This window comes from Capra hircus, chromosome 5 (genome assembly GCF_001704415.2).
Source record: "Capra hircus breed San Clemente chromosome 5, ASM170441v1, whole genome shotgun sequence".
NCBI classification, from domain to species: Eukaryota; Metazoa; Chordata; class Mammalia; order Artiodactyla; family Bovidae; genus Capra; species Capra hircus.
In genome coordinates, this window is record NC_030812.1 from 10,645,510 (window position 1) to 10,669,143 (window position 23,634).

Sequence of the window (23,634 nt, forward strand, 5' to 3'; positions counted from 1 at the left end):
ACCGGAAAAATGAAGATGTTAGTAACCTAGCTTTACTTGTCTCTAAACATTAGATTGGATGAGAGTCTTCTGATTTAATTCTCTTACCTCTAGCCATGCGACTACAGTGGGCCCATCCCACTGGGCAAATGGTAATCCCTTTCTCCGAGCTTCTTCTAGAAGTTCGTGCCTGAAGTATACAGCAAGGATTATTAGTCAGGTAATATGGGAAAAGATGGCTGTGATTACTTTTAATGACAATATTTTTTAAAAGCCCAATATTCCTTTATAATCTTTTTATGAGTTAATACAAAATAACAGAAGTCTTTTTTCCTTTGAATAATACATGCAAATCATCCATTGATTCTATTAGAAATGAAACATTGATACCTAAAAATAATTTTCCTAAACACTGATTCTCTGAAATTCAAACATTAAATGTTAATGGACTAAGAAACTGAATTATATTATCAGCAAATGTCTTTATCCCTTAAACAAGAAAGTGGCCCACATATACATATTCCTGCATGCATTACAGGATCTAAATGAAGTTTCTTCCATCTGTCTCGTCTGCTTCTCTTTATTATTTCAATAGTAGAAAAAAATGCCTGTTTACAGAGGCAGAAGATCAAGTCAGTAATTTTAGCCCCATTCAAATGATACACTTGATTTTAGTATGCTTTCTGGGTCCAGGTGGCTATCTTAGGAGTTAGTTTTTTGTATAGACTACAACACTACTTCTCATTTGAAGGGAACTCCGAGGTACATTGACTTCCACCTCTAAAGACAACGTAAAGTATAAAATTCAATAGTATACTTATTTTCATTTACAATCACTATTGGTTTTAATAAAAGCAAAGCATCTCAATGACAACAAATGGTTGTTTCTGATAACAAAAATATGTGAAGAGCCTAGACAAATGCATCTTTAATCACTATCCCTATTACTGACCCTTGACATCCATTTACAAAACCAATTTCAGCTCATTCATGATTGAAATAACAAGTTTGTGTTTCTTTGAAACTCAAATTGATATATACCTGGCCAGGACTATATTGGAAAATATATCCTCTACTCCTTAGATACATTGATCTTACACACTCATTTTATACATACTGTCTTATTTTTAATGTGTGTCTTTCATGCTTAGGAACTCCGAAATGAAGCATTTGATTATTTCCTGCTATCAATTGATTAACTGCTTATTGAGGTGGAGTATAACATGTTAGACTATATAATAAAGATGTCTTCTAACACAAAAGCTTTCCATGTCTGTGATAGATGCTACCACAAAATGCAGCAAAGAAATAAAGAGGCAAAACAAAGATTAAAGTTAATAGTAGCTGAAGAGACACGTAAATCAACTGCTTTTTCACTTCATAGGGTAGTAAAGAAAGTGTGCTTAAGCTATTCAGCACCTCGGAAGGTGAACAGCGACACTGGAGCCCTGACTCCAAAGTCAAACTAGAGCCGCGGTTTGCTCTCCTCTCACCCATCCCCTCAGACTTTCCAATGACATTCCTGCACTGAGAGCTAGGCTTTTTGAATAGCCTAGTCTCACTGTGATAGCTACATTGAATAGATCTGAGTTGAAGGGTTAAACGACAAACCATCAGGTAATTATCGAGCACCTATTGTGAGCTGAGACATGAGACTCACACAGACAAGCACCCAGTTTTACAGGAGATCCCTGGTTAAACAGAAAAAGCAAATACATGAAACTGTTTAAAAACATAGTGCAATTCACAAATAGATGTTAACCTCGATGAAGCACATTCTGAGTGTGATGTTTTGGAGAAGGGGTTAATATTCGTAGCAATGGAAATGAGCAGTGGAGACTTTAGAGCAACTGAGCTGACTTTGAAGGGCTGGTGGAAAGGAGTTAGGGATGACATTCCAAGCATGATGAGCAGTAAGGGTGGAGGGGCAGAGGCAGGACTGAACACAGGACACATGCAAGAAAATTCAGAGTAGGTTTCCACAGAGCCCAGGAGCATTATCAAGAGTTGCAACGCTACATCCATTACGGGGGAAAACACTTCCCTTATGTGACAGGTGAAAGGCATTAAAGGGGAAGAAACAAATACACATTTACAACTGGTTTTTGCTACATTTAGCAAAAAAAAAAAAAAAAAAAAGGCAAGTCAATATGTACTCATCACCTAGAAAGCACATAACATTTTCACAAGGAAATTACATAAATTGTACATAAGCCATTTTTGAAAAGTAGAACATTTCAATTGTGAAACTTCTGAAGAGTTCCCTAATTTAAAAAGAGCACCGCAGGAACTGGAATGATCCTGTTAAAAGTTAAGTCAGATAATGTAACTTCTGCTCATAACTTTCCAATTACTATTTGCCTCACTGAGAATCAAAGCTAAAGCAGCTGTTAGGGTCCACTCTACCCTCTGTTCTCTGACTCAGCTCCCATCTCAGCAAGCAACACTGGTTTCCTTGTTGTTCCCTGGACACAGCCCAGACCTTTTTCTGCCTCAGGACCTTTGCATCTGCTGCTGCCTCATTTTGAATGCTCGTCTCCTCTATCTTCACATGCCTTACTCTTTGTACACTTTAAAATCTTTACTCAAATGTCAGTTTCTCTCTGAATATCTCTTACCCTCTTTCCCATAATACCAAGCAGACATTCCTTATCCCCATTTCTTGCCTTATTTTTTCCCACATCACGTATCTTCTAACAGAACGTATCATTTATGTCTCGACCTGTCATCTCATGAAAGAAAATAAGCTCGAGGGGGACCAATGCTTCAAGTACATACTCTGTTCAGAGGTGCATCTGAAGCACCCAGAACAAAGGCAGGCACCAAAGAGGTGTTCTGTAAACAGTAGTGAATGTTGAACATGTCAGCCAGTATTTGTTTACATTTCGTTGCTTCTTGTTTCAATAAATTACATCTCATAATATATTTTTAGCATATTTTTTTCCAGTTATTTTATGCGAACAGCACCCATTCCAGATGATTCTAAGAGTTCGATGTGGTTTGCGACCCCTGATAGGAATCTGACTAAGAGGCAATCCAATGAGCTCAAATAATCCTATTCTCCTTTTGAACAGAAATTTATCATACAGTTGTCTGAGAAATCACTGGACATTATATCCCATGGAAAATTTTTCTCTGTGCTTTGTTATGTTTAAATCACAAACACTCATAGCACAATAGCTTTGGTAAGAGTATGCAAATGTCATGAGGAGCATGTAATTTCCTTGGTTCTGTCTCGCTGCAAAGATTTGAAACAGCAGACCAGCGTCACAGCTTGATTACAGCTCAGAGTTTTATTCCTCAAGCAAAGGAACCTACACCCTCGTGGCATGAGGGCAGGCTGACCCTAGAGGAAAGTCAAAGAGAAGACAGGCGAGAGGCCCAATTTTGGCTCTTTTTAAATGTTTTTTCTCTTCCCCCTGAGCCTGCCCTATGTAAACTGGGCTAGCCAGAGGGCTGTTTGTTTCACCTGAGGTTCTCACTCCAGTCCTCGACCCTTCCTTTGTTTTATTTTCGAGGGTTTTTCCCTACTTTGTCTCTTCGCCACTGCCATTCTGGACTCCTTTTTCCCATTCTAACTACCTAACACAAAGATAATGAGATAAGGGTCCGGGGGATTCTGCCCTTTGGCCCTTAGCTGGCAGGGCTAAATCCCAACAGAGGCCTCTGAACTGATACACCTGGAACTGTGAGACACAGGCCAGACTGGAGTGGAGGCCTGGCTTTTACCTAGGACTGTGTGTTGCATGATGTTAATCCAGATCTGCTTTTCCTTATCCCAAGGGCGGTATTAATTATGAAAAGCAATGCACTGAAATTCTCAAAGCAATATTTCATTTAATTTTTCTCTATGAAAAAAAAATCTGCATCATATGGAAATTATTTAAGTGACATATATCTGGACACACTGGCTTGGGAGAGAGGCGTGGTTAGGAAACCGAAGCAATATGGTTACTGCTGAAATTCTTGGCAATCACTGAGTTTAATACATGGTGATCTCCTGAGAGATTATTAAGGGTGAGTATAGCATTAATTGCATGAAGGCGTGCTTGTGGTCATCAGATATTTTGAAGATACTTTCAGAGAAATAGTGACCTGCACTATTAGGAAATACTAAATTTAAAAAAAAAGTGATTTGGGATAAACAGGTGTTTTGGATACACCGGTGTTCTCTGCTTTTGTCCTCCTTCCTTCCTCCCTTGCTCCCTCCCTTCCATCTCTCTCTCTCTGTTCCTTTGTTTCCTTCTTTCTCCCTTTCTTCTTCCTTTCTCTCTTTCAGATAATCTAATATCTCACCATCCTTTCCCTTCAAATCACTTACATTTATCCATCACTATAAACATGGGCACCCATGAGTGAAGTGAAGTGGCTCAGTCGTGCCTGACTCTTTGCGATACCATGGACTGTAGCCCACCAGGCTCCTCCATCCGTGGGATTCTCCAGGCGAGGGTACTGGAGTGGGTTGCTATTTCCATCTCCAGGAGATCTTCCCCACCCAGGGATCGAATTTGGGTCTCGTGCATTGTAGGCAGATGCTGTACCGTCTGAGCCACCAGGGAATATGGGCACCCATACTTGTTTTAAATTTTAGAACAGATTTTAGAGGACAGTCAGTAGCACTTCCTTCTACAGGAAGTTTCAGGTACAAGACTGGCATTTCCTGTGTGGAAACAAAGTACTCATTGTAAAGGAAGGTCAGTTTTGAATCAGAAAAACTTCTGAGTCGCCGAGTCTTTTCAGCAAACACATTCTTGTCTGCAATAAAGAATGCCATTAGATTTCCCCAAAGGCCTCAGACTCTCTTGAGAAGGGTGTCAGTGAGTTACTGTCAATGGAATGTGGCATGTCGAGAAGGCCCAGCACGTGGGGAACACTCAGGTGTGAGAATAATTGGCAAGTTCACGGGGAAACGTGCAGAGGGCAGCCTGCACTTGCCACACCTGATCCAAAGACAGGAGCAAAGCGTGGGCACCCTAGTGATATCTACCACCAAGAGCATCTAGATAGAGGGCTGGAAATGCCTAAAAAATGTAAATCCATCAAGGGTATTTTCTGGGCTTGTAGTTCCTAAATCCTAACCCAGACTAATTTAAGCAAGTATGGTTTTGCTTGAATGACTCCATCCAAACAGTAATGTCTGGTTCCTCCTTTATAGGTTATATATCTTCAGCTGTTTCAGTTGTGATCTCATAGGTAGAGTATGTTTGCATTTCTTTGCTTTGTGTCTTTCATACTAAATGACAGCCATATGCTTTCCTGTCTTGTCTTCCCACTGTATCTTGTTTTTCAAGACACAACAAAAATGCTTTCTCTCTGAAACCATCCTACTCTGGACCTGGAGGCAATATTTAGTACTTATTTTTTTAGGCCCCTCCGTAGCAAGCAATTTTCCCTAGAATATCTTTAACATTTTGCTGAGTCAGAAATTTGGTTAGTTTTATTTTCTTGTTTTGAGGTCAAAAACTCAAGGCATAGTAGGTCTACAAGAATCTACTGACTGCCAACCCTAGTCCCAGGGCATCCACAGTCCCTGAGCTCATGCTCTTAGAGTTTGGGAGAACAGCCTGTAAATCAACAAATTCACTAAGGTGTTACATGCTGAGAAATGAAATTCATTATTCAAAAATTACCAACCCTGGGGGCAGTGAGGTCTCCTTCTGCTTATTTTTTCCCAATGTGGATGGTTCATGGCTGTCAGTGAAAAGAGACTTTATTCTCGGACCACTTAGCCTAGGAGGCTATTTTGGAACTGCCAATTTGCCATATGACTATCTAAATATCACTTGGTACTGTTTCCTGTCACTCAGGCTGGCCGTTTTAGTCACCTTTCATTTAAGGCCTGTCTATTTCCACTCTTACTTCCTATTTTGTCTTCTTTTACTTTCTGTTTTCACTGCCACTATTCTTTTTTCTCAGTCTTGTAATTGCCTTACTCTCCAGGCTTCATACCCTTGCAGTACATTGCCGTGTAAAATAAATCTGTCAGAGCAGATCCGGTAAGAAATCCAATGAACTCTGAATGCTTGGGCTGGATTCCTGGGGCCCTCCTTCTTAGCTGTGCATCCACAGACGGATCACTTTACCTTTTTGTAGCTCAGTTTCCTCATGTGTAAGATGGAGTTGATAACAGTACCTACCTCAGAGGGTTGGTATGAGAGTTAAACAAGAAAATATATTTAATGTGATGACAACTATAACTTGTACAAAAGAAACAGCCAATAAATGTGAGCTATTTATTATTGAAGTGTCCTCTGAAAAGCCTTCAATAGCTCCTCGAATGCCTGCAACACAATCATCAGCTTGGATTACAAAGACTAAACCTGTTTCAGTCTCGATCTTCCTTTCTAGTAATCTTCCCTGACTTCTAACTAGACCTGGAAACTTACTTTGCCGAATAATTTGAACATGAATAATTCCATCTTTGCTGCCGCTGCTGCTGCTAAGTCACATCAGTTGTGTCTGACTCTGCAAGTACCATTTTCCAGCAATAGTAACTTGCTTCTCGTCTTTGATGATCAAAATCTTGAGTGCTCGCTAAGTTGCTTCTGTCATGTCTGACTCTTTGTGATTGTAGCCCGCCAGGCTCCTCTGTCCATGGGATTCTCCAGGCAAGAATATTGAGTGGGTTGCCATTCCCTTCTCCAGGGGATCTTCCCAACCCAGGGACTGAACTCAGGTCTCAGGCCTCAGAGGCAGATTCTCTACCATATGAGCTATCAGAGAAGCTCTGGGACACCTAAATCATAAAACATCCTCTTATTTTTGATCATCCCAAATCCCACAATGACTCTTTTATCCTTCAAACTCTGGAAATTCATAGTGTGAGCATCACTCTTAAAGACTGTTTCCTTCCTGCCTGAATGTGAGTTCAGTCATGTCCAGCTCTTTGTGACCCCATGGACTCTACCCTGGCAGGCCACTCTGTCCATGGAACTTCCCAGGCAAGCATACTGGAAGGGCTTGCCATTTCCTACTCCAAGGGATCTTCCTGATGCAGGGACTGAACTGCATTTCTTGTGTCTCCTTCATTGATAGGCCGATTTTTTTTAACCACTGTGCCACTTAGGAAGCCCATTAATGGCACCAAATGCATGAGCTTCATCTCCCTCCCAAGACTAGCATTCAGAAGTAAGAGTTTACTTTTCCACTATACCATGCGTCTTTGCTTGATCTAGCCAAGAATATCTTTTGAGAGATTGCTGTCTCGTAATCCATGAAATTCTCAGCTTTGACAACCATCCAGGATCCTTGATCGAAGGTTGACTTTTAAGTATTCTATGTTTTTGTTAAGATCCAATTACTTATTACATCTTAATAAGAAGTAAGAATTTTGCTTATCAGTTACACAGGTTGGCTGCAGAAAGAGATTAAAATGTCCTCTCTAAAATTAAATACGATATTTTGTAAATTGATTGGCTACTACCAAAGCTTTTGTTCAAACTCATTTGTAGATCATGGCAGTGAACTCCCAGTCTGCCTCTCCGGTGGTATTCCCCACATCTCATCCTTGTTCCAACTTCCAGAAAGACCTTACTAAACACAAATATTTTTGTAAGGGTTGCCTGCTTAAAGACTTCAAAGGGGGAGGGAAGTTTTTAAAGCAGGCAACTGAAAATAAGTTTGCCGGGTGGCACAGTGGTAAAGAATCCGCCTGCCAATGCAGGAGATGTAAGAGACGCAGGTTCGATCCCTGCATCAGGAAGATCCCCTGGAGGAGGAAATGACAACCCATGCCAGTATTCTTGCCTGGAGAATCCCATGGACAGAGGAGTCTGGTGGGCTACAGCCCATGGGGTCACCAAGAGTTGGGCATGCCTGAGCGCACACACAGAACTGAAAATAAAGGTCATCTTGGCACAACTAAAAAGACCCTTGGTGAAATGGCCCTTGGATTTCTCCCAGCTTCTTTTGCTCAGTCAATACTGTAGTGCTTGCTATGTCCCAAATACTTCATTCCATTTTTTTATCCTCCATGACTTTGTATATGCCTCTATCTTCTGCCTGGGACATCCTTCTTTGCATCATAATTGTGGCAAACTCACACTTATCTTTCTGACTCAGTTTAAACTTTATCTTTCCTGTTAAGATTCCAAGACCCTTCCCAGGCAGAATTCGTTTTCTCTTCTATACAAATATTATAACTTGTATACATTCTAGTTATTACACTTGCTATATTTCTCATTTATGATTTAATATTGTATTTAAATGTAATTAAAATGTATTCCAATTGACTACACTGAGTAATTGAATCTATTGTACTTTCTTGTTTATATAAACCACTTCATATTCTGAGATAAAATATCACGGTTTGAAAAATTAAAGTTTCTGTATGCAGACGAATTAGGCTTTGGATATTGGATAATAATTGTTGACATGCATTTACCACTTACTCTGTGATAGTAAGTGACAGTGTAAAGCACTATCCTTGCATGCTTTATATGTATAAGTCATTGAATCTTCACAGCCATCCAATAAGATACACGCTGATACACATTTGCAGAAGAGGACACTGAAGATGAGACCACTTGGAACACAGTCAGTGAGACAGAGCCAGAATTTGAGCACCAACAACCTGGTTAGAGTCAGCCTCTTGCCCCCCACATTATCTTTCAGCTGACTAACCTCTCTGAACTTTTCACAATCATGAAAGGAGGGTGGGAGTAACCACGTCTTTGCTAAAATGAAAGGCAATGATACTCTCCCACCTTTATTTCTCTGCTCATTGTTCATTTACATTAATTTGACTTCTGGTAATATAGACAGTGTTTACCACCTTCACCATCACACACTTCAGTCCCCAACACTATAAGACAAAAAAGGAACCTTCTTTTTCTTGCTGTTTCCTATTAAAAACAGGTTCTGAATCTTGGCCAGAGGAAGGAAGTTAGCCCCATTTATATAATCAGGATGGAAAAGCTGAATTTGTAATTTGTTTCAGTTTAATTTTGCATTATTGTAATGCAAAGCAATTCTCTGATTGAAAAATTTATCTTTAGGGTTTATTTATTTACTGTGGCACACAGCAAGTACTTACTTATTGGTATAACCAGGAGAAATAAATGACTTGATAAGAACCAAGAATGAAATGTAAGTCAAAATAATTTGACAGTTGAACCTACTTCTTAACAGTATAGTACAGAGAATAAGTCTTCTATACATAGTTCTAAAAGCAAACTTACATAACTTTGCACTATTATTAATTATAAAATGTATCCTATTCCTATAAATTTCAACAGTGAAGAGGGTGAATAAAACGTGATCTCTTCGAATTTCAACCAGACAATGGGTTATAATGCCATTATTCAAAAATCTCTATCTATTGGCCAATTCTGTGAGAATCAAAAGTACAAAAAACTTTCAAATTCTGGGCAGTGAATATGAAGGAAATATAGCACCATGTCAATTTTTTTAAACATATGTAAGTTGAATATATATATATTAATTAACATAATTTTTCTAAACAGAAATATATTACAAATCCCAATCAACTGCTTCAGACATTGATTACCTAAATACACACATTTAGCTACATAAAATTAAGAGTTTCAAATCCAACATTAACAAGGTTGACTTGATTTTGAAAGCGCAGCATGCTGCGATTCTGTATGTGGGTAAGCGCAAGTGTACGTGTAGGTATATCCTATTCTGGCACATTTTCCCATGTAGTACATAGGAAAGTCCATTGCACATTTAAGTAGTGCTTTATTTAGATCCTCAGATATATGCTACATTGCTTAGAACTGAAATTATTTGAACACATAAATCCTAAGTTCATTCATGTTGAAACCTTCTCTTTTTTTTTTTTCCTGCAAGCTACTGGAAACGGAGGGCACAGCCTCAGGAAAGAAATATATTTGTGAATTTGAGCTGGGATTTACATAATTTCACTCCTCATTTTATTTTGAATTTAATTACTTGCAAAACCATTAACAAGGTATAAACACACGCAAGCATGCACAAATGTGATGGAGCAATGCAATTACTCATGCTGTTATTGAAAGCTAGAGGGGCTTGTATTTCTTTCCAGTAAACAATTTCACTTTTGCAACACACTGTGGTCTGTTCTCCCCAGCCCCTTCCTGATTGTTAAATAGGAACTTACTGGAGAGACATTGGTAAGTTTTCAGGTTTATTTGGAGGCCATTTAGACTAGATTGCTTTGGTGCTTCATCTAATTTTGAGTCCTCTTTAAATTAGATTTGAAGTTTATAGTTCTAAGCTTCTGAGATTATTTTTTTCTCATACTCTCGTGAGTATTAGGAAGTTGGCAGAAAGTACAAATATGTCATTCACTCAAAGGTATGCAGAAAACACATGGAGCTTAAAGTCTTATCTTCTGTTCCTAATTCAATATTCTTTCTACCTCAAATCTTCCCACGTCTATACTATGTTCATACTGTCTTCTCCTGACATTTAACTTCCCAAGCTTCCTTTTTGTAATTGGACCAAGGAAATGATTTTGAGGTCTTAAAATGTTTAAATTCTAGGAGCATGCGCAAGGCAAGAAATTAAATTTTAGAATTAAGGTAATTATATCAGTTTCTTAAAGTCCACAGATATTGATGTTTATTATTTTTCAATATTTCATTCAAAAAGAAAAGGGAGAATAAAGTTTTATTTCTTGGCATTATTTTCCTCATGAAACTTAAAATCGTTAGAAAACAGAAGGCCACTATTACATGATGACATGTAAATAATTCTTTAAAATCCAGTGTCAGAGTATTGAATATTTTTTAAAAGTAAGGTCTTACAACTTGCATTTGGCCAATGTAGTTGAATAGTACTCCAATCACAGCTTGCCTTGCATTTTCAAGAACACTTCCTAGAGCTTTCTTTAATATCATAAATTATCCTAACTTAAGAAAACACTGCATTGTTAAATAATTAGTAGTAGTAATTATATCTTAGAGTAGGAAAAATATAACAAATGTACACCAAACTAATAAACAAAGCACATGGCCTTGATTTGGTATACAAAATATTCATATTGCCAATTAGTGACACTTTCCATAGCTTCCTGAAAAATTGTATCTCATTGGAGCCATTTTATTTGCTTCCTCAAAATGTTTTGATTAAAGTGTAAAAACCAATACCTCTCTCCATTTAAAGTGTTTTATAGCTCATCATGCCCATGTGGGCATTTATAGCAATGTAATACTTTATATTATGCATAAACTGAAGCCTACTAGGTTTTAGAAATAAATAACATATTCTAAATTTAGTTCAAAAAGCAGGATTTGAAATTTGGAACAGTAACCTCAGTAATACACCTTTCAAAGCTTTAAGAATTAACTCGTAGTATAGGAAATGGGAAAGAACACACAAGACCAAAGGGTTCAGAAAAAAACAAGGATTACTTTGGAATCTAAGCGTATAAGTTCTACTGGGGGAGATTCAACATTTAACCCTCTTCATTGAAGGGCAGTTCTAGTAACTGACAAATAAATTTATCTCTTGAATCGCTTGAATCGCTAGTGGAGAACCACAAAGCACTTTGAAACACACAGGCAGAGTCAGCCATGCAGCACAGTCAAAAATACCCAAGTGACCTGCAGCTATTACTTAAGCTTCACTGAATGTCACACTAACCCCTAGAGAGTGACTTAAGAACGAGGGAAAATGTCATCTGGATTGTCTTTTGATATGTGTCTAGTAGAACCGAAGAAATTGAAGTGCCTGAAAGGCCAACATGATTCATTTAAATGTGAACATTTCTCTGAACCAATGATTCCTTTTGTGGTAAGAAAATGAATACACTTCACAATTTTCATTTTAGGTCAGAGGCAGTGCAGCTTGTGTTACAACTGAAAGGAGAAATACCAAAGATAAAAGAAAAAGAGGATGGTGCTGAAAATAAACATGTTCAGCAGCCATTGTGATTCAACTTACCCTGATGTGCTTTTCATGAGATGAAGGAGGACAGATGAAAAAGAAAAGCACACAAATGTTAATGGATACATTTCAATCCAAAGAAAGCCATGGAATAAAACAAGAGCATCATTTCAGATGTGCTGAAGCTCAGATATGAGAAAGACATGGTGTTCTGTTTTTTCGTTTTTTTTTTTTTTTTTTTAATTTCACCATGACACACATACTCACTGCATCCAAAAGCATAATCAGGCTGAAAGTTCTAACAGTTGACCAGTAGTCTGTCTCTTGAAAATGAGCCACTCTGAAACATGCATGACCACATTTTCCCAGCCTATAGTAAGCCCCGGGAGGAAGTCAGGCAGCTTGTTAAAGAATATTCTTCACCTCGGACCACTCACGTTATTTTACAAATAGAAGCAGTAACCTACTAAGTGGTGCTTGGGATCTCAAACAGATTTATAAGCTTAGAGCTTAAGGAAAATACAGCAGACTTCTGGAAAGGCAGTGACTTGAAGAAAGCACTGGTTTGAGGGTGGGTCTATCTGGATTCTAGTTCACATACATAGTTCGATCAGAATTACTGGTAAGGTTCTGATGTTCAATCTCCCGAACTTAATTTGCGGCAAGAAGAGATTTTCACATCCTAGATCCATCATTTTATTATGACATTACACACGTGGTATAACAATAGTAATAATCATGTGCCAGTGATCTGGTCATGAAAAAGTTCTAGAAAATTCTATCACACTTCTCCCCTTGCCACAGTAATTCCTCCTCCTCTGTTTGAACTGGCAGCTGGGTGTCTTTAGCAGACACATTTATTTATTTAGACAGATGTTGGTAAACATTTCTCTGAGGGGGAAAATGAACTAGATTAGTTCACCAATGTTACCAGATGTCATCACAAAAACGTTGATTTCATTGTGGGATTTGAAGTAGCCCACTTGTTCCCTGGGGAGAGTAGAGGCACTGGGAAAATATGGAATTTAAATAACCCAAGAAAAAGCCATGAGAATATTATTTTAAATTTTTTATAAAAGCATACTAGACCAATTCTTAGAAAAATAAAATCTTACTACATAAAATATAGTCCATGTAACAAAATATGAAGCAGAGATTCCTATCTAAGAAATGAGGCAAGTTAGAGAGCTACCTTTTTAAATTACACAATCATTATAAAGAAAAGCTGGAAGTGCAATGAACACCCTGCACGTGCCTCCTCCACACGCATTCATTCAGAGAAACTGTGTATTCTTTCACTAAATGTGCATTTTGGAGAAATGCATGCTCTTCGACCTTAGCTTCAGAACAGCTGTGACAAGTTTTTAAAATTTTCACATAAAAATATAGTGGTCCATACAAATTGGCATCACACTGTCCTAAGAAATTTAAGGCATCTTTCTTGCATCATATATGCAACAGAAAGAAAATTAAGATCCAAAGAAATACATTCTAGGTGGTTAGAATGAGTTTCCTGTCAACATACCTGTGAACTCTTTGATGAGTTCTGAGAAAAAAGCAATTTCTGAGCTCTCCATGAAAAGTATTTTTCATGAAATATTTGGGGCCAGTTATTACCATGGACAAAATAATCTTCCTCAGCCTACAAGCTACCTAGGCACTGCTCTCCAATAAAGTTGAATAAATCTGCACACAGTGGAATATTAATATTTTCCACATATTTATCATTTTTAAAATAGGAAATCTGTACCTATAGAAATACCCTAAATATAAAACATAAGAGAAATTGTGAAAATAAACAGGAAATACAAAATATGACTCAAAAAGTATTGCTTAAAGTTCTAAAATATTTATCAGTGTGTGTAAGTTATCTGACTTCTCATAGTTTTTACTAACTTTCTTCTCCTCCACAGCCAATCAATTTAAGAGCAATCTTGACTATTTCACTTTAGAATTATGTATTTCAGCTCACAACTTTCAAAAAGACATGTTCTGCAAAGGACAAAAAGCTGTAATTATAAATGACTCTTAAGAGAGTTTGTGATAATATACTATAAATTCATATCAGAGATAATATATATTTGCAGTGCTTTTGGTCTAGATGAGGACAGTTTTCTTCTTATAAAAATTGATATTCTTTTCTACATGCAATTATTTATAGGAACATATAACTTATTTTTTTTTCTTTCTACTCCAGACTATCAAAATTATAAGAATACCAAAAGAGATTCTGTCAAAGATTAATCTTCTTCATTTAAAGACCACTGTAGTATATAATAGACAAATAACAATTTTTCACTGACCTAGAAAAAATAGGTTTTAAGTTACCCTCTAACCAATAAGAACAAGTTGGTTATTGGCACAATATTTTCCTTGGGAACATCAGCATACATCCAGACACAAACAAGAAGATATTATGAACTAACATATATCTTTTATTTAAAAACAGGATTCTTAAATGTTTAATTGCCTCACTTTAATCTTCTAGATCTTCCACTGAATGAATGGGCCTTCTATTTATAAACTAGCTAACTTTGAATGTAAAATTTCACATTAGAAATATTTATTAAATGAACTTCATATATGGAATGTAGTTGCCTTTTGCTTCTTAAAGTTCAAGTTGATGACTCAGAAATTTAAAAAATCAATTGTTAACAGTTGAGATTGTTAACAATTGTTAACAGTTCAGATTGAGGAGTGGATAGGTAGTGACTGAAGTGAAAAAGTAGAATGAAGAAATGATTTCTTTCAATAGGTGAAACTTGAGAATGTTTAAATGCTGATGACCACAATCCAGAAGAGAGGAGAATTTGAAGAGAATTTGAAGTACAAGTGGGAAAGTGGCACAACCAGACAGACAAAATAAGCAGGGATGGTCTTAAATGAGAAGAAATTAACCTAGTTTTCTGTGTTAAAGCAGGATGGGGGCAAGAGTTAGTGTGAATTCAGCAGCAAATAATTCAGAGGACTGAGGTGGTCTCTTTATCTCTCCCTCGAGTAAAGTGTGAATACACCTGCAGAAGATACAGGTTTGAGGACAGTGGAGGTCTCTGACAAAAGCTGCAGAGAATAGAAGGCTGGCAACAGAAAAATATTGGGATTACTTGGCAGTGTTGAATTCCACATGAAGCTGATTCCAATTCCCTTGCATTAATTTTCTCTTGTAGCACTCAGGTAACCCAAACGTAGCCATGGAGGAAGAAAATTCATTGGTGGCTCTAGTTATGATATGGACATAACCAAATGAAAAAAAAAATGATGGGTTTGAAATATTTGAGCATGGTGAAATTACGGTCATAGAATCCAAGCGAAATAGGGAGATAGAAGAGGGCTGAATGCAGCTGATGCACTACCAAGTGATGGAAGTGTTTAAAAAGATGAGAGTAGAAGCAGCTGATAAAACAAGCTGAAAGGAGGAGACAGGAAGGAATGATATGCATGAATTAGTAACTTTCGAGTAGGGGTGATCTGGGGGCGACAACAAGATTCAGAATACAACATGGGATGTGTCTGACTCGGAAGAGAGAATGACATTGGAAGTAATGAAGCCATGAACTTAAAGGCTAAGTTGCAAACAGCTGATTTATGTGGATATAAGAGCACCCAGGGGTGATGGCAGAAATTGCTTTATATACAATAATGGGATACAGATAAAAATAAATAGCCAAGCACATTTCTAGTGATCCTTATAAATTAAATAAAGTGATTCAGAAGTGTTAAGTATGGTTTATTATACGTCTTCAGAAATAATTTTTCTTTGAAGTCCATATTGAATCCAAATAGGTGAAGTATAAAAGACTCTTTAAAAGAGGTTGAAAAATCTTTATTTTTTCAAGAATTTTGTTATTCTTTTGTCCATGATTATATCCCAGTCAAGCCCAAATTAAATATTTTAAGTATGTAGAATCTGATATAAATATATTTAATTGTATGCTGTATATATACATATATATATATATATATATGTATATATATATATATATATCAGTCAGTTCAGTCACTCAGTTGTGTCCAACCAACTCTTTGCAACCCCATGGACTGCAGCATGCCAGGCTTCCCTGCCCATCACCAATTCCTGGAACTTACTCAAACTCATGTCCATCTCATCAGTGATGCCATCCAATAATCTCACCCTCTGTTGTCCCCTTCTCCTCCTGCCTTCAATCTTTCCCAGCATCAGGGTCTTTTCCAAGGAGTCAATTATTTGCATCAGGTGGCCAAAGTATTAGAGCTTCAGCTTCAGCATCAGTCCTTCCAATGAATATTTAGGACTGATTTTCTTTAGGATTGATTAGTTTGATCTCCTTGCAGTCCAAGGGACTCTCGAGTCTTCTCCAGCACCACAGTTCAAAAGCATCAATTCTTCAGCACTCAGCTTTCTTTATAGTCCAACTCTCACACCCATACACGACTACTGAAAAAAACCATAGCCTTGACTAGACGGACCTTTGTTGGTAAAGTCATGTCTCTGCTTTTTAAATATGCTGCCTAGATATATACGTCTGTGTGTGTGTTCAGTTGCTAAGTCATGTTCAACTCTGTGTGACCCCATCGACTGCAGCATGCCAGGCTTCCGTGTCCTTCACCATCTCCTGGAGTTTGCTCAAATTCATGTCCATTGAGTCAGTGATGCCATCCAACGATCTCATCCTCTGCCAGCCCCTTCTTCTTTTACCTTCAGTCCTTCCCAGCATCAATTATATATATATAATATATAAGCATGGATACATATGTTTTTTTGAATGAAAAGTTTCTTGTTATCTATTTTTTTTATAAAACCCTGTCAATAGGATATAGATAATCACTGACCTTAAAAATGTGGGTTCAAGATAGAGAAGCTTGGTTCTGAAAGGCTAACTTTGAATAACTATGGGGAAAAGCACATCTTCAAAGACCTTATAAAAATACCATACAGAGCTAATATAAGTGTCTATATTATGGAAACAAATATAGAGAACATCTTTTAGAATAAGATGTCAGTCAACATTATATTTGAATGTATCTTACTTAATCACTTTTTTCTTTTAATAAAAGAACTTAATCATCCTTACTGTTAGACACTGACTTTGAAAGTTTTATTGGGACAAATAATGTTAGATTGATCCAAGCAGACATTTACATTTCTTATATAACTTATTAGTAATCATTACTATGCTTAAATCAAACTTTGGTGATAGTATGTGTGGCTAATTACATCAGAAAAAAATCAACTTTATAAAGTAACTGCACTACTTTGAAATTACCTCCATTTCTCATTATTAAATAAGTGTTTGATTTGAATACATTTGTTGCTCATTTGGAAGGATGGATGGTTTCAGACAAGAAACTAATTATTCCCTATGGAAAAAACTATGCTTCTCTTTTCAGAGTATATATAGAGAGATTCTTTCTTGACTCCCCATGGAGACTATTTAAAATTAGATAGGGTACTTTAGATCCAGCTGAAAGTTTGGACTACATAGTCTTTAAATTGCAGCCTTATCCTGAGATTCTTAATAATTCAGAGAAAATAGGGCTCCGGAGGGCTGCACCTCTGTATACCACAGTGCTTGGAAAGCTGTGCTTCTTCATGTGTGGTAGCAACAGCATTGCTACCTCAAAGGCTTTGTGAAAACTAGAAGACAAAAATACGTGTAAATGTATAGAACAGTGCCTAGCATATTGCAACTACTCAATGTGGTTACTAAATACTAATTACATAGAAAGAAGATCATTGTTATCATTACCACAAACAGGATGAGGGGGATCACAGAACAGGATAGACACACCCAAGGAGACAGAGTCATAAAAAGACATAACGTGTATTAAGAACAGAACGTGCGAGATGGGAAGTAGAGACAGAGGGGTAGATGGGAACCAGATAATGTGGGGATTTAGGGACGCTGTGAAGGCATTGGGGATTTATCCTAGGGATGCTAGGAAATGATTGACGGATTTTAGGCAAGTTTAGAAATAATGATTTAGATAGATTTCTTTAGCTGAAGTGTGCAGAATGAATTCGAAGAAGCCAAGACTAGAAGACACTGTTTTAGTATGATGGCCTGAACAAGAAAAGAAGAAAATCAGCAAGCTTGAGAGATTTTAAAGAGCTATTTCTAGATCACCTTGTGTGGAGGCGCACAGAGGGAAGAGCAAGGACAAGGCAGGTTGAGGGCAGAGATGAAGCCCTGGTTTCCGGTTCGGTTAGTTTGTGGAAGTCACTGCCCTAGTTCCTGTTCCGTATTCTTAGGTTTTTGTTCTTCTTTTTCCACCCAGATTCTATTTATGGTTCAGTTATTCAGAATGCGTGTCTTGAGTATCTACACTGTGCCAGGCACTGCACTTGTTTAAAAAAGCAGAGGTTCTCTGAGTCCAGCTCTTTGAATTATGTAGAGAAACACAGAATCCAGGGCAGGGGCAATTTGAAGAGCATGTAATTCAGCTTCTCAACTGAAATCTGAATCCCTCATGTAATAATCTAGCCACATTCATACACTTGGCAGGTCTATGTTGGACTTAATCACAAGAAATAGCTCTCTTTCTAGGGGGTCAGTTCTTACTTCTCAGATCTGTGACTGTTAGCAGTCCTCACTTAGACGCAGCTCACATTTATCTGTTAACAGCCTTTCACTTTGGGCCCAAGATCTTCTCAAGCAGCCACAAGAACACATTTATTTGCTTACTCTCTTTTCTTCGGAGCATCTGGATCTTTGTTATCCGTACCCCACATATTTGTTTGCAACATTCCTTGAAGGTGTTCAGTGTCATCTTGCTATGCTGATCATGTTCCTCTGAATATATGCTTGTTTGAATATATCTGCTTCAAGCATATTTCCCAGAAATTTATGCAATATCCAGCTATGTTCTGGTCAGTACATAGAATTTTGGCCTTATCAACTGAAAATCATTAATATCTTTATCAGGCATTGGCAATTTGTCTTTTTTTGTAGAAACATTTTTCTCAGGAGTTGCAGTTAAATTATACATATCCCCCTAAACATAAGCATTCAGCATATATGAAGCCGGATGCAGATTTATTAACATATAAATGACCCTGTTAAACTTCATCTTCTTAGATTTGCATCTCTCTTCAAAGGTTTCCCTTAAACAAAACTCTTTATCTAAACTTAACTACGTCTTCCAGCTTCATGCCTTCACAAATATCATATTCATATTTAGTCAAATATTAAAGTGCTGAGTCCACCAACTTCCATTTCACTTAGTCATCATGAATTCACTTGTCCAGCCCCTGTGATTACAATGATTTCACCAGTATATATATATTTTCATGTTTTTAGTCTCACTCCAATCTTATGTTCGTTTAGAAAGTAATCAAAACACTTTGCTGAACTCAGTATGTATTTCTACAGCCTTTTTCTCATCTACATGTATAGGAAATGTCTGAAAGGTTTAAGGACACAGTTTATTCTTAAGGAATTCCATTTATTCTTGGTGATTGAAAATCCCTTTCTTACTGTTCAAAAATAACCTATTGGATGTTTTATGTTTATTTTGGAAAGCTAACCAGTCTAAGCAGGGTGTCAATATACAACCTTAACTTGGAGACCATCCTTTAAATAAGAACGTTAAGTGGTTTTAGGCATATGACACTCTTCTCATTCTCCTCAAAGGCCAGAGACTTAGAGAAAGGATCATGGACACTGAAACACTAAAGTGCAATAATTTGTTTTCATGACTGTCTCTCTACAAGCTCTTTGAAGAATAGGACTGTATAATTCAAATATCAGTCGCTTCTCACGCAGTTCCTGGAAAAAAATAGGCACTAAGTAAATGACTGAAAAGTTACCATTTGCATGTTTCATTAATCCAGGATTTACTTCAGTCAAGACAAACAATATGGATCTTTTTATAGAAGGAGGTCATTTTTCTGGTACATGTAACTATCTTGAGAATTCACTTACTATTATTCTTTTGTTGTTGTTGTTATTTTTTGTTATTTATTTATTTATTTTTTACTTTACAATATTGTATTGGTTTTGCCATACATCAACATGAATCTGCCACAGGTGTATTCTTTCCATTTTTCATGGGCAGAAAATACAGAGGCTATACAGGGATTCTGATTCTATTGATACTTTGTAATCTATTAACATTGCACCATAGGTTCATAACAATATCCCTATTTCTTAAATGTTTTTTTCCTTCCTCCAAGAGGGCACATTGGTTTTCCTTAGATTCATTTTTTTCCTAACAAATTTCAGTAGATTTTGGCCTTTAGCCTTAGTCTGTTATTATTTTTTAGGGTCAGGGAAGTCTTAGAATTGTTTGTGGCAGGAGCTTGGCAGGACATGCATGATCAGATGGTAAGGCAATGATAGCTCTAACTCAGTGCAGGCAGAGAGGGCAAATTTCTGGAGTTCAAAGCTAGAAACTCAGATATATTTTCCCAGATAAATACTGAGAACACTGGGTTTAGATTCTGAAATATTCTACTTTATTAGATCTTTTTGAGTTGATTACCCAAGAGTGTTCCCTTTAACCATGTCTGTACTAAAGGATGGAAAAGGCAATGGCACCCCACTCCAGTACTCTTGCCTGGAAAATCCCATGGATGGAGGAGCCTGGTGGGCTGCAGTCCATGGAGTCACTACGAGTAGGACACGACTGAGCGACTTCACTTTCACTTTTCACTTTCGTGCATTGGAGGAAATGGCACCCCACTCCAGTGTTCTTGCCTGGAGAATCCCAGGGATGGGGGAGCCTGGTGGGCTGCCGTCTATGGGGTCGCACAGAGTCGGACACGACTGAAGCGACTTAGCAGCAGCAGCAGCAGTACTAAAGGAACACTTGGCAATAACTAATTGATTCAAGTACAAATATCTCTTCCATATTAGGCCAACCGGATTCTTTCACCCAGGAGCTTAAAAACGTGAAATGGAAAAGATAAGGCACTGACTACACTCTAGAGAAACATTTCATAACCTGTCATGGTTGAAGCTTTAGAGTGGTCCTGGCTCTGTTGTTTCTGCAATTTCTGAGACTTTCTAATATCCTACAAGTGAATTCCTTTTTTTTTTTTTTGGCTTTATTCAGCCAAATTTAGTTTCTATAACATTCTTCAAAACATATTTTTGTGGAGGGAAGCAAAGACATTTACCGTCCATGTATATGACCTTACTTAGATGGAAAAATGTATTCAAAGCTTATAACACCTGTCTTACAGATTAACCTCTGGAATACAACTCTTTTATAAGTTTAACTTGGCACCCAGGTACTTAATGAATATTTATTGAATGAAAGAATGTTGTGGAGATTCTGTGATACCTTTAGTTATGAATATTTTCAGTGACATTTATTTTGCTTAGAGATATGCAAGCTCTGAAACTTCCAAATGCTAAAGATTAAAAATGCCAAGTCTCAAAACACATTAATGTTTATGCACTGAAGGAGACCCTTAGGATTGCAATAGAAATAAATTAACTAAATCTATAGAGCTTCACTTTTATGCCTTTGATGTTCTAACATAAAGATTCATTGGTAGTGATTAACTGTGACTGTTATGCTCCAAGGATAAAACTGCTTCTCTGGAGGATGCTGCTGATTGCTAGGTTGGAATGTTAATTTCATTTTAATGATGTTGAAAAATTGATTTCAAATACAGAATCCATATTTACTTCATAGTGGTATCCATTCAGGAGAGCATAACAAATCTAACATATAATAATATATTACCTATTCTATAACTAAATATTAAAAATGATAAATTCATATATTAGTATTTATATAGTATCTTCCAATTTAGTCAAAATACAGATTTCAACATGTATATATGTTTTAATAAAAAATTACACCATGTTGAAAATGCAAGAAGAAAACACTAGCAGTTAAAAAACATACAAAAATTTAGGATTTATATTTCTGGATCTATTCACTGGGTAACTGTAGATTTTAATGTGCTTACTGACTATCAAGAACTGTCATGAGTGTTAGACAAGTGTATTACTACTGAAACAGACAACTGCTCTTTAATCTCATCAGTCTCTGTAAAAATAAGCTTCTTAGAATTGAAGTTAAGCCTAGAAATAAAAATCTTTTAAGTCAATATATGAAAGACAGTCTAATCTAACAAGTCTTTAGATTGAAAGTATAAAGTAGAAAAATGAAACATAGAAATTATTTGAATATAAATGTATTATGACATTTCTGAATCTCAGGATTAAGTGAGAAATCAAGCTTTCAGGGAAAGAGAAAGGAATGTTATACCAGGAAACAATGACCACCAACTGACATTAGACATAAGTGGAAGCCCAAAGAGTAGTTATGTTTAAAGCTTTGAGGGGAAATTATTTTAAACTAATACTTTTACAATTTTCCATTAATTTAGGTATAAAATATATTTACAGATCTCTAAGGATATAAAAAGTTTGTCATAAGCCTTACCAACACATTTGTGGAGATGGTGATATGGGAAATTAGCAGCTAAATATATTCCAGGCAGAAAAAAATGGGTAAGAAATCTGAAGAGGTATTAATACATAATAATGGATACTTCTAAAGCTCTTTTTTAGGCAAAGAAACTAAGGACAAAATTTCATCTCTTTTTTGGTGAGTTCATAGTTATCGATTCTAGAGTAACATATTTATGGAATCATAACGATGCAAATGCTATTTTTAAGAAGAAAATCCCATGGATGGTGGTCCAAGGGGTCACAAAGAGTTGGACACGACGGATGGCTTCACGACACTACATATACCTTACACTTGTACATCCTGGAAACTGACTAGTGTTTCTTTCTGTGTCAAGTGACTTTAACTTGGCGGTTCAGTTTTAGGAACCTCCTTTTATTTCCATATGCCTAAGCTGTGTTCGCAAAGAGTCGGACACCACTGAGCGACTGAACTGAACTGAACTGAAGCTGTGTTCTAACAGCTGCATCAGTAACAAAGCTGACATTTTGATCTCTTATTGTCTGACTCCTCTGTTCACCAGCAAATAAATTCTAAACTTTGGCAAAGAATAGAGTTTCTATTCACTGGGTACTAAAATATTAATACCAACATCCAGATTCTATGAGAAGTTCGGGGAGTTAGGGAGTCAAAGAATATTTATAAACTGAGGTTTTTGGTGAGCTAGGCCATGTACATTTTGGATCTTGCAGTAGTTTCTTTAATAAGGTGCAGTTATTTTATAGAGTTGTGTGGTTGACTAACTGGCCATCCTGAGAAAGAAGGTTTAGGGTTTAGTCTAAAACATTTGCTGGAGAGTTAAGATAGGGAAATCGGTTCTTGAAGATCAGGATGGAAGGTATAAAAGGGAAGAAGTGAAGTTCTCAGGTCTAGTCTTAGAAATAGCAAAGATATTCAATTGATATTAAATTAGAAAAGATGCTTGCCATCCAATGAAATCAAACAAAGATGATGGAAAAGATAATAGAGACACATTAAGAGAACTCTGGAGAATCACAATTTTAATATGGAGACATATTGAAAATAATAAATGATTCAACCCTTTAAGATTTGGAGAACTATACCACAAGGCTCCAGAAACATTGGCTCAATTTTAAAGAGGAAGACTAGACAAATTAATGTGAAGTACCTTGAGTATTAATTGGAAGGACTGATGCCGAAGCTGAAGTTTCAATACTTTGGCCACCTGATGTGAAGAGCTGACTCGTTGGAAAAGACCCTGACGCTGGGAAAGATTGAGGGCAGGAAGATAAGGGGGCAACAGAGGATGAGATGGTTGGATGACATCATGGATTCAACAGACACGAGTTTGAGCAAACTCTGGGAGATAGTGAAGATAGGGAAGCCTGGCGTGCTGCAGTCCATGGGGTTACAAAGAGTCAGACACATCTTAGCTACTAAACAACAACAGCTCAA

At 37.0% G+C, this 23,634-nt stretch overlaps 1 protein-coding gene across 5 annotated transcripts in view; it reads right to left on the reverse strand.

Annotated features, from left to right (window-relative positions):
* Positions 1–23,634, reverse strand: part of PPFIA2 (PTPRF interacting protein alpha 2) — a 523,670-nt gene that overhangs the window by 37,588 nt on the left and 462,448 nt on the right. For 3 of the 5 annotated variants that reach the window (XM_005679765.3, XM_013963702.2, XM_013963700.2), the window contains exon 22: positions 88–169. In XM_005679765.3, the coding sequence (XP_005679822.1) occupies positions 88–169 (82 nt within the window). Of the gene's footprint in view, positions 1–87; positions 170–11,868; positions 11,878–23,634 lie in introns of all 5 variants that reach the window. The other 2 variants (XM_005679766.3, XM_013963701.2) reach the window with 1 other exon arrangement.